We start from the raw sequence: 16,810 nt of genomic DNA, 5'->3' as shown, positions 1-16,810 counted from the left end.
TTCCTCAGACAGAAGATTAATATCTAGAATATATTAAAGAACTCAAAAAAATTAGACCCTCCTCCAAAATAATAAATACAATCAAAAGATGGGCAACTGACATGAGCAGACACTTCTTATAAGTACAAATGGCCAATAAGTACATGAAAAAATGCTCAACATCTCTAGCAACTCGAGAAATCCAAATTAAAACAACACTGACTGAGTTCAATCCCTGTACCAAAAAGAAAACCAAACCCAAAACAAAAAAACAACACTGAGATTCCATTTTACTCTAGAAAGAATGGTTATCATCAAGAAATCAAATAAAGGCTCCCTGCCTCCATCCCAGGCTCCTAGGGCAGAGAAGCTCAGCCAGTCCCAGCACCTGGAAGGAAGCTCCCCACCTCCATCCCAGGCTCCTAGGGCAAAGAAGGTGAGACGGTCCCAGCACCCGGAAAGAAGCTCCCCCGCTGCCATCCCAGGCTCCTAGGGCAGAGAAGGTGAGCCGGTCCCAGCACCCGGAACAAAGCTCTCCCACCGCCATCCCAAGCTCCTAGGGCAGAGAAGGTGAGCCACGTGGGGGCCAGAAGCACTCCCTCCTGTGGAAATGAGAAGACATGTAAACAAGTCTCAAAAACAGATTTCCGGATCACCTACAGCAACCCCAAAGGGAAACGAGATGGAACAATCTGATACTTAACCACCTGGACTCTCTGAACTGGCAACAAAAGAGGATCTGGGAAAAATGAAATCAGAAATAATTACTCAGATAACAGCAAAGATTTTGTTCATGGTGCAAGACATGATTAATAAATCTAGAGAGGACACAGATAAAAAAATAGAGGAACTGAGGAACATGATGGAAACCCAACATAGGAAACAAATGGAATCCATAAAACAGATACAAACAGATTTCCAAGAGATTAAAAACTCCATTGAAAGTCTGTGCACCAGAATGAATCAATGTGAGGATAGACTTTCACATATAGAAGATAAGATTCCAATTAGTGAGGAGGAAAAGAAAAATTGCTTTAAAATTGTAAGGGAATACAAGAAATCAATCCAGCAGCTGCTAGACGATGCAAAGAAAAATAACATAAGACTGACTGGAGTCAATGAAGAAAGAGGAGAGAGTGCAGATGACATAAAAAACTGTTCACAGAAGTGATGGCAGAAAACTTCCCAAGCAGGGGAAAAGAACTTGACATACAGATAAGTGAGGCATATAGGACTCCAGCTAGCCTTAATCAAAAAAATCTACACATAGGCATATAATAGTTAGGATTCCAGAAATCCAACAGAAGAACAAAATTCTACAAGCAGTGAGAGAAAAGAAACAAATCAGATACAAAGGAAAGCCCATCTGAATCACAGCAGACTTCTCACTGCAAACCCTCAAGGCAAGAAGAGCTTGGAGTGATGTATTTCAAGCCCTAAAGCAAAACAGCCTCCAACCCAGATTGATGTACCCTGCAAGACTATCTTTCAAAATGGATGGAGAAATAAGATACTTTCATGATAAAGAGCACCTCAGGAACTTCATGAATACCAAACCGGCACTCCAAAACATTTTAGACAATACCCTAGGAAAAGACAATGAGGATAACAACTCCAGGAAACCCAGCAGAATGAATCCATTGGGCGTGACAAATTAAATGCAAAGGGGGAGAATCCAACAAAAAGAAAAAGTCATGACAAGGCTTTTAAAACTTTTAACTTCATCTCCCTAATGAGTGTATAATTCAATCTTATTATTGTACTGATTAGTATTTTTCTGATTCTAGAGTTGCACACCATTCCTTGTGCTATACTGGCTATTTATCATCTTCTTATGTCTACATTCTAATTGGGTTGTCTATTAATGAGCTCTACAAATTCTTTATATATTCTGGTCACAGGTTATATGCATTGTAAATATGGTCTGTTTAAGGACTACTTTTCATTTTAATGATGTCATTGAAAGTTCTAAATTTTGATGGAATCCCATTTATCAATTTTTTTCTTTTATACATCATGTTTTTTGTATCCTAGGTAGTTCTTGCCTATCCTGAATTCATAAATATTTTCCCTTATAATTTCTTCTTAAAGTTTTATACTTTTAGGCTTTCATATTTAGGTTCATAGATCCCTTCAAGTTATTTTCATGTATGGAAAAAAAAGGGTTGAGGTTAATTTTTTATATATGGATACCAGGTGTTCTAGTGCTGTTTGCTGAAAACAATATCTCTTCCTTGGCTCTTGAATTGAGTTTATATTTTATAAAATGCTAATGTTAAATAATCTTTCAAAACTCAGTGGACCATATATGTGTGGTTCTAGTTCTAGATTCTCTGTTTTATTCCAATGATCTATATGTCTTTCCTTACACCAACACTGCCTTGATTACTGTAGCTTTAGAAGAAGTCTTAAAATTAGGTACTAAACATCTTCCAACACTGTTTTTTTTTTTTAACTTTTCTAGGTCCTTTGTACTCCTACATAACTTTTAAATTTCAATATCCAACTCTTCATTTATAGCAAGTATACACAGACCTGAATTTTTATATATACCTTGTGTTTTCTAATCCTGCTAAATTCAAGTACAAATTCTAGGGGCTCCTAGAGATTTCTTAGTATTTTCTCTGTAGACGATCATTTCATCTACATATAAAGATTTTGCTTCTGCCGTGCCAATCCTATCCTAGTTGTGTCATTTTATTGCCAGACTATTTTGGTGGGGACTAGGTTTCAAAGTTTAATGGACAGATAAAGAGTAAGCATATCTGCCCTTGTTCCCCACCTTAAGAAGAAAGCATTGTATCGTCTCCATTTATATAAGGCATTCTCACTGGAAGTATGGAGTACATGTCTTTAATCTGTTGAGAAGTTTCTGTTCTACTTCTAGGCTCCTGATAGCTTTTACCATGAACAGCTGTAAAATTTATTCCAGTACTTTTTCTCCAACTAGTGACAGGATCATATGGCTTTTTCCTTTCCTCTGTTTAAATGATGACTTTTGGGGGTGGATCTTCCAATGCTGAACCAACACTACCATCCCTATATCAAAACCACTTTCTACATCCTACCAGATCTGACTTCCAATTGTTTGTTTTGTTAAACAAATTTCTATCTATGTTCATACTTTTTTCTTCTATTATCTTTATCCAGTTTTAGGATTAGCACAATGTTGAGTTCCCAAAATGAGGGAAGAAGTGTTCCTTCTTTTTTCTGCTTTAATTGTTTGATATAATTTATCAGTTAAAATGTTTATGAGCCTGCTCTTGTCATATAAGTAGGTTTTCAATCTAGGAATATACTTTCTTTAATAGGTGCTATTCAAATTTTGTATTTCCTCCAGAGTTAGTTTCATTAATTTGTCTTCCAAGGTACTTCTTAGAAGTTGTCAAATTTATTTCAAAAAAGATTTTTGTAATATGCTTTCTATATCCTTTTAAATTCTGTAAAATCTGTGGTAATGTCTCCTAGATCTTAATATTGTAATTTAAAAATTGTGTAACTGATATTGTGTAACAGGAAGAAAAGGTCTAAAAGACCAGGGGAATTGGGAGGGGTAGGGGAAGGGAAAAAAGGGAAAGGAAAAAATATGAAAAGAGGAAAAAAAATGGAAACAAGGTCTTTGCAAATAGGAAAGGGTGGAGGGGGTGAAGGGAGGGCAAGGGAAGGGGAAAAAAATAAGAACCAAGATACTCATGTAAAGGTACAAGATCCCAATGATGAATGTAACTGTGTTTTATACCGAAAATGTACCAATAAACTTAATGGGAAAAAAAAAGACAAACAAACAAACAAACAAAAAAAGAAATCAAATAATAACAAATGCTGGCAAGGCTACAGGAGAAAAAAAGAATTCCCATCGTTAGCAGGAATGTCAACTAGTACAACCACTGGAAATCAGTATGAAGATTTCTGAAAAAACTAAAAGTAGAAATTCCCAGCTATTCCCCTTTCAAGTATCTTCCTAAAAGAGTTAAAGTCATCATATTACAGTGATACATGCATACCTATGTTTATAGCAGTACAACTCAGAGAGTGGATAAAGAAAATGTGGTATTTATACACAATGGAGTACTACTCTGCCATAAAGGATAAGCTTGTGTCATTTACAGGAAAATGGATGTACCTTGACACCTTGTTAAGAGAAATAAATTAGACACACAGCTTAAATATCACATGGTTTCTCTTATATGAGAAACTCAAAATATAAATAACAAAATAAAAAATAGCTAATAGGAAATAGAGAGATCTTTTGCAAATGGGAGGGAGATAAACAAATGAAGTGAGCGGGGAGGGGAGTGGAAGAGGATAAAAAAAGAATCAAGATGTCTTATGTACATGTACCAAATCCCCACAAGAAATGTAATCATCATGTTTTGCAAACATGTACTAATAAAAATAAAAAAATTTTAAAGAGTCTAAACTAAGGCAGCAGTGGTTGGAATAGACAAGAAGGGATGAAGAGAAGAATCTGGTAACATAGGCCCGCGTCGTGACACCTTTCCAAGTTCTCACCAGCAGATCTGCTCATGCAGTTGTGCCACTGTGTCTTGCTGATGCTTCCGTCACAGTCCCGGCATTCTGCTTAGCTTTCCAGTCTTGGGATGGCCCTACAGACTGCAAGTTCCACCTAGCAAGAAATGTGACATAATCTTTTTCGTAGCCAGACTGTGAGTTAATCATTTTCATGTGAATCACCTTCTTGACTCCTGACAGAGGAGTTAGCCCTTTGTTCCTGAGCTTGTATGATCCATGAGGAAAGAAACCTTGTCTTTCAACTCTGAGCCCTTTAATCTTTGACAAAGAGCCCCAAAGCTTCTTCAGGTCTGCTGAACAGTGATACCCTGACTCAAATGCCAAGTCGGCCATGGAGGGCAGGGCAGGAAGCAGAGAATTACGGGATGCCAGAGCATCTGGTAAGAACATTCAGTAGACACATGAAATGTAAATGGGCTAAATGGGCTAAAAGTTGTCTACATAAAGATGCTAAAAGAAGAATAGATGAGTTCTTTTAAAAAGACTAGGAACAGAGTTGTAGAATCAAATTCCAGTAAAGAGTCAAGAATGATGAGGCCCAAGAAAACCTTTGATGAAAGAGGGGACTAGTGATCTTCAACAATATAGGTTTGGGACATTTAATAAACCAGTACTCTTCAAAAATAAAAGACAAGAGAAGGCTCTATGGAACTATGACAATGAAATGCAATGTAGGACTAGAAGATGGACTGTTAGTGAGAAAGCTGGTAACACTTGAATTAAGCCTACAATTAAGTTACTAGTATTACAAGAATGTCAAATTTCCTGATTTTGGTCATCATGCTGTAGTTATATAAGCTGCTAACTTATAGGGGAAGCTGGAGGAAGAATGTATGGAAACTAACATTTTTTAAGTTTTCCCCAAATTTAAAATTCAAAACTTAAAAAAAAGAATTTTTTATTTGTGTCACGAGTACCAAGACATGACAATAAGGAAAAGGAAAAACCATTCTGAAGTTGAAGTAATACGTTTGAATCTAACTTTTCTGAAGTCAGCCATGAAAACAAGGACATTTGTGCCAACAAGTAAATAAAGGAGTCAAGCAAAAGCTTCCCAAAAGGAGAAACACCATAGCATATTTGAAGGCATGCACTGGTTCATGCATCCAATCACTAAATATCCATTTATTAGACACTGACTATGAGTAAGACGTGCTGATCAGTGCTGGTCATCTCCTGTAAGTTTACAGAATGTATGCAAGGAGGCACAGAAACATAATGCATTTTGTGAGTATGAGAAGAATGAGTCAGAAAAGGATGAGAAGGTTGCAAAGGGAAGAAATAAATTTAAGAGGAAAAAAATCACTCAAAAGAGGAAACAAAACATTTTGAAATGGAAGTATCAATGGGAATAGCTCTTTATTTGTTATTTATAGGCACACTACTCACTACTCACAAAAGCAACTTTGAAAAGTGTGAGTCTAAACTGTCATGCAAAATGGAACCTATTTTATGATGCTATAAAGTGACATCAGGATTAGAATAATACTCTTAGGGTTATAAGGTAAGATGAGGACAATTCAGAATGAAAGATATATTTAAGCATAAGTGTTCAGGCTTTCAATAATGTGTCTAACTCATATAACGCCACCACCACTACCACAGAAAAACTCAATTACAAACTACAACTACTATTGTACAAGAAAAAGACAGATAACAAGAAATACAAATGATAAACACACACAAGAAAAATATGCTTATTAAAGTAACCTTGAACTAACATTTTATTTGCCTACTAGATTAATGGGAAAAATAAATTATGACAACTAGTACTATCAAGATTGCAGTAAAATTAGAACACGCACTGCCAGGAGCACTGTGAACTGATAAAGGATCAACTCCATATGAGTACTGTGTACTGCTTAACATGTCTGCAGCTGAGACGACCCCATCATCTCCTGCCATTCCTCTCCACTCATCCAATAAACTGAACATCCGCCCCCCCCAACACCACACGATGCTTTTGCTCTAATTCCAGTCAAGAATGCCTCTCCCCAGCATCCTGTGTCACCCTTAGAATTCCTAGTCATTCATCAAGGCTAGGATTACAATGTCTTCCTCCTTTTCTTCAATTACCACACCAAATCCATCCCCATAGATACATCCCTTCTACAGCCACATCCAATTGTGCTTCCAGAACACTTTTATTCATACAGTGAGTTGTTTAAATGCCTATCTCACTCCTCAAATTATGAATTCTTTAAGGCCCAGGGTCATGTCTTAATAATCTTAGTACATGCAATACTTAGCACAGGAGATAGCACACAGTAATTACTAATGACAGACGGGAAGGGGAAAAATGCCACATGAACAAAGAAGTTCACCACAATATTATTATCTCCAAGAACAAAAACCTGGAAGCCACCTAAATATCCAATTATAGAGAAATAATTTAGGGAAAATGGTCTACTACTCAAGCAAAAAGTATGCAAATGTTAAAAATAACATGAAGACCATGCAGAAACACAGGAAATATTTCTTACATTGTTAAATTTAAAACAAAACAAAATAGTATATATACAGCAGTTATATCCAAGCAAAATACATAAAGACTGTGGAAATATAAAAATATTTATGAGATTAGTTGTTTTCTTCTTCTCAAATACTTTTTTTTACTACTGTTCCAGGCATTTTATTATCATTAAAATCTTTTTTTTTCAAAAGAAAGAAGGAAGGGGGGCCAAAATTAGAGATTCCCATAAGCCCTTTCAATCCAAAGAAATGCTACGATATTACTGACAAGTGACAAGAGGAGTGGGTGTCTGCAATACCAAAACCAAGGGTCCCTGACCTCAATCTGCCTCAAACAGAATACCTCTCATATCACAAAGCAGGTCATTCCCACTGAGCCAAGCTGTACTAAATGTGAATTCTTTATTGCAAAACTTCGGCGGTAAGAACTTTTTCCAGACATCTGTGGAATTAGTATTAATGAGAGTGCCCTGGAGTTCAGATACACGCCTATGCAGCAGAAACTTCTCAGCCAAGCAACTGCTGGGCACACTTCTTGATGAGATGTCTAAGCCTGAAGGCATCAAAAAAGTACATTTCCATATTGGGAACATAACTGGTTTCCTCTTTAAGACTTTTTCCACCACCTCCTAGCCACATTGTAATTCTCCTGTCTTCTCAAATGAATAGTTAACATATGTCAAGGATGTAAGGCATATACTGAGGCGTTTCATGCCTAACTCTATTCCTAAAAGAACCAATCTCAGCAGAAAATTGGAATCTTCCCACCAAGTTGCCCCCAAAAAAGAAATTTAGTAAGCACCAAAAAAAATTAAATAGTTTTAATAAGCATTTCTTGACAGTATATGATATTTCTCCTTGTTGTCTACGGCCATATCACCCTGAATGCACCAGATCTCATCTGATATTTCTTCTTGCTAACCTTAGTCCTTGAATTTTAGGGATGGGAAGAACTAGAGGTCATATAGCCCAAACTCCTCATTTCATAGTGGTTAAGAAAAATGATATACAGAGAAGGGAAGTGACTTGTCCTGAGTCATCGGGATAAGTAATGATAAAGGTGGGATTAAAACTCAAATCTCCCAGATTTTCAGCCCCAATTCTTTCTACTATGTCAAGCTTTTTTATCCCTTGAAATCTCTAGAGCCCTTGGCACAAATAATTAGTACTATAGAATTTTAAAGCTGGAAGGCACCTCAAAGAGAGTCTTACTTAATCCCCCTCATTAGGCACATAAGGAAACTGAGGCCCAGAAAGATTAAGTGATTTGCTCTCAATATCTTGAGAATTCAAGATCTTGGCAGGGAAAAAGTATAACTCAAGCAGAAAAATCTGCAAACCAATGCCCACGAGAAGGAAGGGATGTCTCAACTGGGGAAAGATTTAAAAGGAATGCAGATGATTCTAAACCAGAGGACTTTAAAGTTTGGTCTCCAGACAAGGAGTCTTAGTATCATCTGGGATCTGATTAGAAACGCAAAATCTAAGGTCCCACAGGAGACTGAGTCAAAGCTGGGGGAGGGGATGTTCAAATCAGATGACTTCGTTCCCTGTGTTCCCTGGAAGTGAACTCTAGAGGTTAGATTGAGTCTACTTTCTAAGTAATAATTACAAACAACAGCACTTAAGATTTGTGCATTCTTCTATATGTGTACCATAATTCTTAAAGATATTTAAAATCTGAAGAAGGAAAATTCATTTGGGTGTTCAGTTGGCAGCAGTTCTGCCTGCTCCTTACTGGCTATTGATTGGGCAAATAAATTGCCTTCTCTACCTTTAGTTTCCTTTTCCATAAAGTAGGCAGACAACCTTCTCAAAGAACATGCTGAAAATTAAATGTGATTTCTTACCTGAAAGCACTCTCCCTCTGGCATCTGGCACACAGTGGACAGGCAGTAGAGTGCAGTGGTCAGGACTCCAGCTATCGAATAAGACTGAGTACTCTGGCCTTGCTACCTACTGTCTGGCTAGGTACTCTCAGGCATTTTTTAGCACCTCAATTTCCTCCTCTGTACAATATGAATGAAAAACAGTTCCTTGTAGGTTTATTATGAAGATTTAGAGATGATTTACATAAGTAATTCACCTTTCCTGTCTACAGAATGTTACTGTTTACAAGGAGCTTTCACATTCATAAACCCATCTGGTCCTCATGACTTTCCACAAAGAGATGAGCACATGTGATTGATTATGAGCCAGGCATGGTGACATGTGCCTTTAATCCCAGCACTTGGGAGGCTGAGGCAGGAGGGCCGCCATGAGTTCAAGGCCAGCCTGAACTACATAGCAAGACCCTGTCTGAAAAAAACAAAAGATAAACAACAACAAAAAGTCTGCCTGATTGATTATGGACTAGATTCCAGATGTAAAATCCTTTAGGAATAGGAGTAAACATTGATCTTACAGAAAGGAAACTGCATGAATAGTGCCGTTGGGGAATGAACGGGCTGGAAATAAAGAGATCAGGATTCTGGTTTCAAATCAGTCACTACCTTGGCTTACAACCTCAGCTAACTCCCCTCCACAGACGGGTTCATTTTTTGTCTGTGAACAAGTTGGCAGAATAAAAAAATCTATACCACTTCTCAAAATAAAATTCAAACTCCTCACCATGGCACAAGTCTCATATAGGCTGTCATCTGCCTGGATCTCAACTTCATCACCTACCATTCCCCTGCTCATGCACTCAACTCCAGCAATTCCATGTGACTCCTCTTTCTGCTCCTCTAACAGGTTGCACCAGCGTCTACCTGCAGCTAATGCATGCACTTGTTGTTCCCTGTCTCCATCACTCTGCTCCTTTCACACAAATGACTCCTTTTCACCTTCAATTAACGTCCATTCCTCAGACTCTGTCTCTGACCAAATTATCTAAATAGGTCCTGTCCCTTTTCCCAGCAGTTATTTTCTACAGCAGTGCTGTCCAATAGAAATATAATGAAAGGCTGTACATGTACCAACTCCACAAAGGAACGTAAACATTACGTACTGCAAATATGTACAAAAAAAGGGCAAGGAGACCAAGAGATGGTTGGAAGGAAAAGGGGTGAAAAAAAGAATTAAGTTGTATTATGTACATGTAACAACTCCCCAGAAGGAATGTAAACACTATGTAATGCACATAACATACTGTATTAATGTACTAATAAAAGTACTAAAATTGTTTTAAAGAAACAACAAAAGCCACATAATGCCCATGTAATTTTAAATTCTCTAATGGCCCCTTTAAAAAGGTTTAATAAGGTGATATGAGTTTTAATAATACATTTAACTCAATATCCTAGGTAATATCCAAGTATTATCATTTCAACATGTAATCAATATAAAAATTAAGATTTTTATTTTCATTATCGCATACTAAGTCTTTGAAATCCAAGGTGTACTTTACATATATACAAGAGCTCAATTCAAACTAGCTACATTTCAGGTGTTCAACAGCCACATGTACTTAATAGCTACCACACAAATTAGTAGTTTTTCAGCCAAGTCCTTCTTTCATAGCACTTATTACCTTCTGAATTTCTTGATTGTTTCCTCGTTTATTATCTTATGATTTCCCCATCAGACTTGCCTGTCAGACAAAAGCCAAGAGCCTTATCTGTTTTATTTGATGATGTATACCCAGGGGATACAGTACCTTTCACACAGTAGGTATTCAATAAACATTTGTGAGGAAAGAGATGGGCTTCTTCTAGCAGTAATATTCTTTGTGTAAGTCCATAAACTAGACATTTCATAACTCGCAGACAACCACACAATCACTCATTCAATAACCCTATTTCCTTTCTTGTTTCACCAAATGCACTGTCCTCTACTCTAGACATTCAGACAGAAAGATCACAAGTTCAAGGCTAACCAGGAAACTTATCAAAACTCTGTCTTAAAAGGGGATGGGATGAAGCTAAGTAGTACAGCAACCCTGGTTTCAATCCCCAGTAGAAGAGAAGAGAAGAGAGAAAAATCAGCCTTATATCTTCCTATTGCTTACAAGTTCTTTTCCATGATGTCTGGAATCTTGTCAGTTTTTTATACTATATTACCTCAGAGAATGGCACAAATATAATTGCTGATATTTATTGAACGTTCACTCTTTGACAGGCATTGGTCTGCTTTACATTTCTCAACAGCTTCACAATAGCTCTTTGAGGTCAGTACCGTCATTGCCCTCCCTCTTAGAGATGAGGAAACCAAGGCATAGGGAGGTTAAGTATTTTGTTCAAGGTTACAGCAGCCATTTAGTAGCAAAACAGATTCCAAGCAGCCTGGGGCTCCAGAGACATGGCTCTTGCAAGCACCTAGTCCTGACTGCAGAGCTGTCCAATAGAAATACAAGGCCAACTATACTTGAACTTTGTATGTATTAAATTTTAAATTTTTCTAGCAGCCACATTTAAGAAACAACAACAAAGAAACAACAGAAACAGGTAGGTTTTGTTGTTGTTCTCTTCAGTGTCTTGCTATGTTGCCCACGCTGGTCCCAAACTCACAGACTGATTCTCCATAGGTGATTCTCCACCCTAAGCCTCCCAAGTAGCAGGGACTACAGATGTGAATCATTACACCCACCCCAAGATTGGTTTTAAATGTATTTTATTTCATGCATATCCAAAATATGATCATTTAATTGATATGATCAATAATCAAGGTAGCTGATGTGATCAATATGATCATGCAATCAATATAAATTTCTACTTTATACTATATCATCAAAATCCATGAGATTACATGTATACTTCTGAACTCAGACTAGTCATAGTTCATGTGTTCAAATACAATATGTATTGCACTGTTCTCCTGAGCCTCTTTAGGAAGTCAAGAGATAGGGAAAACCTTGGGTTGGGAACCAGGATACTTGAGCTCTAGTCCTAACTTTTACTCGTTGAGTGACCTCGGTGAAGTACTTTCTGGCCTCTGGGCCATCTTTTCCTTTTCAAGGAGGACAAGAAGATTTCTGGGAACCCATCCCAAGCCTGAATTCCAAACATCTCTCAACAACTGCAGCTAACATGGGCACAGCTTTCTACATTTTCAAATCAGCTTTTATATTCATTAGTTGGTTTAGGCCTCAAACAATCCTCCCAGGTGGTTATCATTGTCTCCAATTTATAGATATGAAAACCGAGGCTCAAAAAGGGAGAAATGACTTGTCCAAACGCCACACAGGCAGTCAGTGGGGAAGTTGGGGCCCAAAGCCAAAAAAAAGAGCAATGCACGCCCACCACCTCTACCTCAAAATCAATGATGGGGGCGGGGGGGGGGGATGGTTGTGAACACAGGGTAGTCTGAGGCTTCTGAGGAGCTACGGTGATCAGGCCCCACAGTGGAGTAAGAGAAGGTAAAAGGCGCAGGCCCAGAGAAGGAATGAACCGAAAGGATCCAGGAGAGCTTCAATGAGTGGAGTGAAATGACAGGGCGGACCCCTAAGTGGCATGAGAATTGAGGGGGCTCGGGAATGAAAGGAGGTGAGATGAAAGGACTCTGACCCTGCGACCGCTGCCCAGGCGAGGGACAGTCCAAAGGCCCTTCCTGCCCCTCCTACCTGGTAGCTTAGAAGTTCGCCCACGTCCATGCTCCTGGGCCAGTCAACACGGGGTACCCTGGTTCCCTCCACTCAGACCCAAACCGCAGGCCGCTCAGAAGCTGTTCCAGCCACGCTGCCGTAAAGCGCTGTGAGCAGGACGTCTGAGCCAATGGGATAAAGGTGCGCGAGACCTGAGCGCCGGCCACACTGCGGTAAAAAGTAGCGCTACCGTAAAGTGCGTTGCATTTGTGACAGTACTGCTTCCGCCCGGAGGTTGAAGGGGGCGGAGAAGAGGGCGGAGACTTGGAGGAGAGCGATTTGGTGAAAGAAAAAACCAAAAGGAAACAAGATTGGCTGCGCGCCCCCTATATGCTGGGCGGAGTGTTGGGAGTTTCTCGTGTGCTCTAGAAGCCTTCCAGGGACCTAGGCTCACAACTGCACTGTCTGGTACTCTACTCACCAGCCACGTTAGGGCCTGAAATATGGCTAGTACGAATTGAAGTGTCATAAAATAAATAGCAGATTTTAAGAGTTAGACTGGTTACATGTTGAAATATTTTGGATATTTTGAGCCAAATAAAATATAAAATTAATTTTACTGTTTCTTTTTACTTGAGTGTGCCTCGTCGAAAAAATTAAATCCGTCGATGTCATTTATGGGTTCCATTATATTTACTTTAAATGGTGTTGGCTCAGAAAGTGAGGCGTTCAAGCCATATGATTATTGCTGGCTGAGAAACCACTAGTGATCACATTTCCCTTTCTGAGCTTCTGGTGTTTTTCTGTTTTTTCGTTTTGTTGTTTGGTACCAGGGATTGAACTTGGGTCCTTGGGCTTGCGCAGCAGGCGACGAAACCACTGAGCTAAATTCCCAGCCCTGAGTTTCTGCTTAGTAATCTAGACAAGATTCAGTGAGACCTGGATGATCTTGTCTAACTAAGCGACATGAAAAGATTTTCTGAGCCAGGTGTGGTGGTGCAGGTCTGTAATGCCAGCACTCTGAGAGGCTGAAGCAGGAGGATCAAATGTTCTAGCCCAGCCTAGGCAATTTAGGGACTTAGCAAGACCCTGCCTCAAAATAAAAATTGGTAGGCCTGGGGATGTCACTCATTAGGAAGGCTTTGGGTTAAATCCCCAGTTCCAATCAATCAATCAATCAATCTTTTCTGGAGGAGAAACTTGCCCATCATTGGGAGAGGACCAAAGAGTACATCTAATCCTCTGAAACTTGAATAAGGCTCCGCCTTCAAGAGGAGCTAACCCTTCCCCCAAAAGTCCCATGCCCTTCACATTCATATTTATAATTGCTGTTTCCATCCTATCTCATCTCCACTTATACAGAAATCATATTATTTCTCAAAATACCAAATTCCTCTCCTCCAAGTAAGCAACCCTTTACTCCATTCTCTCTCCTAATACCTCTCCCACTGCTTACACATTTCAATCTGTAAATTTGTACTTGGTGGTTGCTTCTTGTTTTTGACAGTCTCGTCAACTGGATTGCAGGCTCCATGAGAGAAAGGATTCTTTATTCTATATTCACCACTGTATCCCCAAATCCTAGAACAGTGCCTGAAAGAGGGGAACATTTCACAATGGGCTATGTGGGCCATGGTAAGGAGCCTGGATTTTAGGCTAAGGGTATTGGAAAGCTGTTGAAATATTTTAAGCAAGAAAGTTTTGTGATTGGGTTTACATTTGTTAAGGATGACCTATGCTATCTGCCCTGAGCCAAGTTTATTAGGATGTCTTTTCCCTTTCTACATACATATTAGTGTGCTCTGTTCAGTCAGACAGGACAGAGTAGTAGTGAGAGTGTATCCTTTGGACACAAACAGACCTGTGTTCCAGTTTGTGCTGTGCTGAAGTCAGCTTGGATAGACAGGCCTGCAAAATAACATGGTTAAACTTCTAGGAAAATTTACAAGAGAATGGGAGGCTTGCAATCAGCCACAGTAGGAGTATTTCCACTATGAAAATCAACAAATGTTACAAATCAGAATTGTTACTGTTATTTTTCCAGCGAGCCAGCTGTTAAACATCTACTAGCATATCCTTGACTCTGGCTAAAATTCCAGACATCTAGATGTATACCCTTAGGCAAGTTACTTTCTTTTTTGTTTTGGTACCAGGGATCGAACTCGGGACCTTCCGCTTGCAAGGCAGGTGGTGGAACCACTGAGCTAAATCCCCGGCCCAAACATAATTTGTTGTTGTTGTTGTTGTTTTTTAGTACCGGGGATCGAACTCGGGTCATTGTGCTCGCGCAGCAGGCGGCAAAACCACTGAGCTAAATCCCCAGCCCTGCAAGTTACTTTCTATCTCCCTAACTTGCAGTTTCTTCACCTGTAAAGTCACTAATTCATTTATTCAACAAGTATTTACTGAAAGCCTGCTCAATGATACACACAATTCTGAGCTCTGAGGATATAACAATTTATAAAACAAAAGTTCCTGCCTTCTGGAAGCTGCATTCTAGTTGGGGTGAAAATCTCAAGGAGAAAATATTGTTCTTAGTATCATTCTAAAGATGTGGAAACAGAGGGGAGCAACTTCACCTCTGTATGCCTGATTTTCTTGCCTGCAAAGTGGAGATTCAAGCAAATCTACCTCTAAATGTTATGGATCACTTCTTGGGCTTTTGCCTAAGATCAAGTGCAAAGGTTATGGAGTGTTTCCTGAGATGCTACATGCAAAGCACTTAGCACAGTTGCTGACAAAGAAAAGTTTTAGTCAATGCCTAGTGTTAATATTAGGAGGCACTGAGACAGACGGGATGGGGGAGCGAGAGAAGAGAGCATTCCATATACCCTTTCCTTCAGGCATTCAATCTTGTCTATATATTTTTAGAGACCAGACCTTAAAAAATAGACTCAGAAAACAAAATCCTGTAAGAACCAGGTTTGCTGGGTACCCTGGAATGGGGAAAATGCACCTTGCCAGGAAAGTTTCCCAGGGGAGGTACCCTGTGGACTAGAGTTTAAGGGATGAGAAGGGTTTCCCAAGAGGACATGATGGGAGACTGGTGACCCAGGCAGAGGAAGAGCATGAGCAAAGACATTAAAATTGGACCGTCTCTTATAGCTAGGTCACCACGTGTGGGAGGAACTGATGGAAAGTGGGCAGGAGAAGGTGGTTGGTGAAGCTCATGGATAGGGTCAACAGATTCAGCAAAATAAAAATACAGGACACCCAGTTAAATATGAAGTTTGAAGCCGGGTGTGATAGTGCATGACTATAATCCCAGCACTCCAGAGGCTGAAGCAGGAGATCACTGTGAGCTGGAGGCCAGCCTGGGCCACACAGTGAGTTCAAGGCCACCCCAAACTATACAGTGAAACCCTGTCTTAAATAAATAAGCAAATAAATAAATCTGAAGTTCAGACAAACAACTAATGTTTTAGTATAAATATGCTCTGTGATGTATTTAACAAAATACTAAGAATTTTTGTTACTTGCCTGAAATTTAGATTTTACTGGACATTCTGTATTTTATCTGGCAATCATAATCATGGAGCATCTTGCATGCCATATTAAGACATTACAGTTTTACCTTGAGGGGAGATTCTTAGAAATTTGTCCAGTGTTGAGGGTACATTATCCTTCTAAGACAGTTCAACACCCCTCGTCCCCGCCACTTCCCAAACACACATACACATCAAGATTCTCTGTCAGGACTATGCGGAGAAAGGAAGTGAGTCAGGGAGAGGGAGAAGAGAGGATAAGGGAGGGCGATGATGGAGAGGATATGATCAAAGTACATTACATGTGTGTATGAAAACAGGCACAAATAATAAAGACTCTCCATTGGTATTACTGACCATTGCCTTCTGAACCTTTATGATTTGTGTTTTTACAGAAGGAGTCTTTTTTCCCTCTGCCTCTTATTCCCAAAACCAAGGTGCATGGATCCACTGTTTATTCATTTGGGGTCTGTTTCCTTTCCAAACTCCAAACTCCACAAGGATAGAGATTTGTTGTGTGTGTTCTCCATGATAACCTCAGGACTTAACATGATATCTAGCACTTAATTGGCTCTCTCTAAATTGTTGTTGACATAATAAATGAGCAAATCAATCTACTGATTGATTCTTACATTTCTGGCCTAATACTATCAGATTATCCCAACCATGTGACTATTCAGAAGAGCTATACAATATGTCCCATATCAAGCAATCCAGAAAGTTGATAATAATGACTTCAGAGTGGCACCCACAAGGGAGTTGGCAGAAGGGTATGACCTAGGGGACCAACTGCTGTGTTGTGACCATCTTTTTTTTTTTTTTTTTTGGTACTGGGGATCGA

At 39.2% G+C, this 16,810-nt stretch overlaps 1 protein-coding gene across 2 annotated transcripts in view; it reads right to left on the bottom strand.

Annotated features, from left to right (window-relative positions):
• The window catches only part of Ctnnbl1 (catenin beta like 1), a 177,611-nt gene extending 164,861 nt beyond the window's left edge, over positions 1 to 12,750 (bottom strand). Inside the window, exon 1 of one of the 2 annotated variants that reach the window (XM_004867794.4) lies at positions 12,524 to 12,750. In XM_004867794.4, the coding sequence (XP_004867851.2) occupies positions 12,524 to 12,553 (30 nt within the window). In that variant the 5' untranslated portion in view covers positions 12,554 to 12,750. The other variant, XM_087188973.1, reaches the window with a different exon arrangement.
• Between the last annotated feature and the right edge of the window lie 4,060 nt (positions 12,751 to 16,810).

Source organism: Heterocephalus glaber, unplaced genomic scaffold (genome assembly GCF_053883595.1).
Source record: "Heterocephalus glaber isolate CG9 unplaced genomic scaffold, H.glaber_assembly_v1.0 deba00001532, whole genome shotgun sequence".
NCBI classification, from domain to species: Eukaryota; Metazoa; Chordata; class Mammalia; order Rodentia; family Bathyergidae; genus Heterocephalus; species Heterocephalus glaber.
The sequence above is the reverse complement of the archived record's forward strand: the minus strand, read 5'-3'. Positions and strand labels throughout refer to the sequence as shown.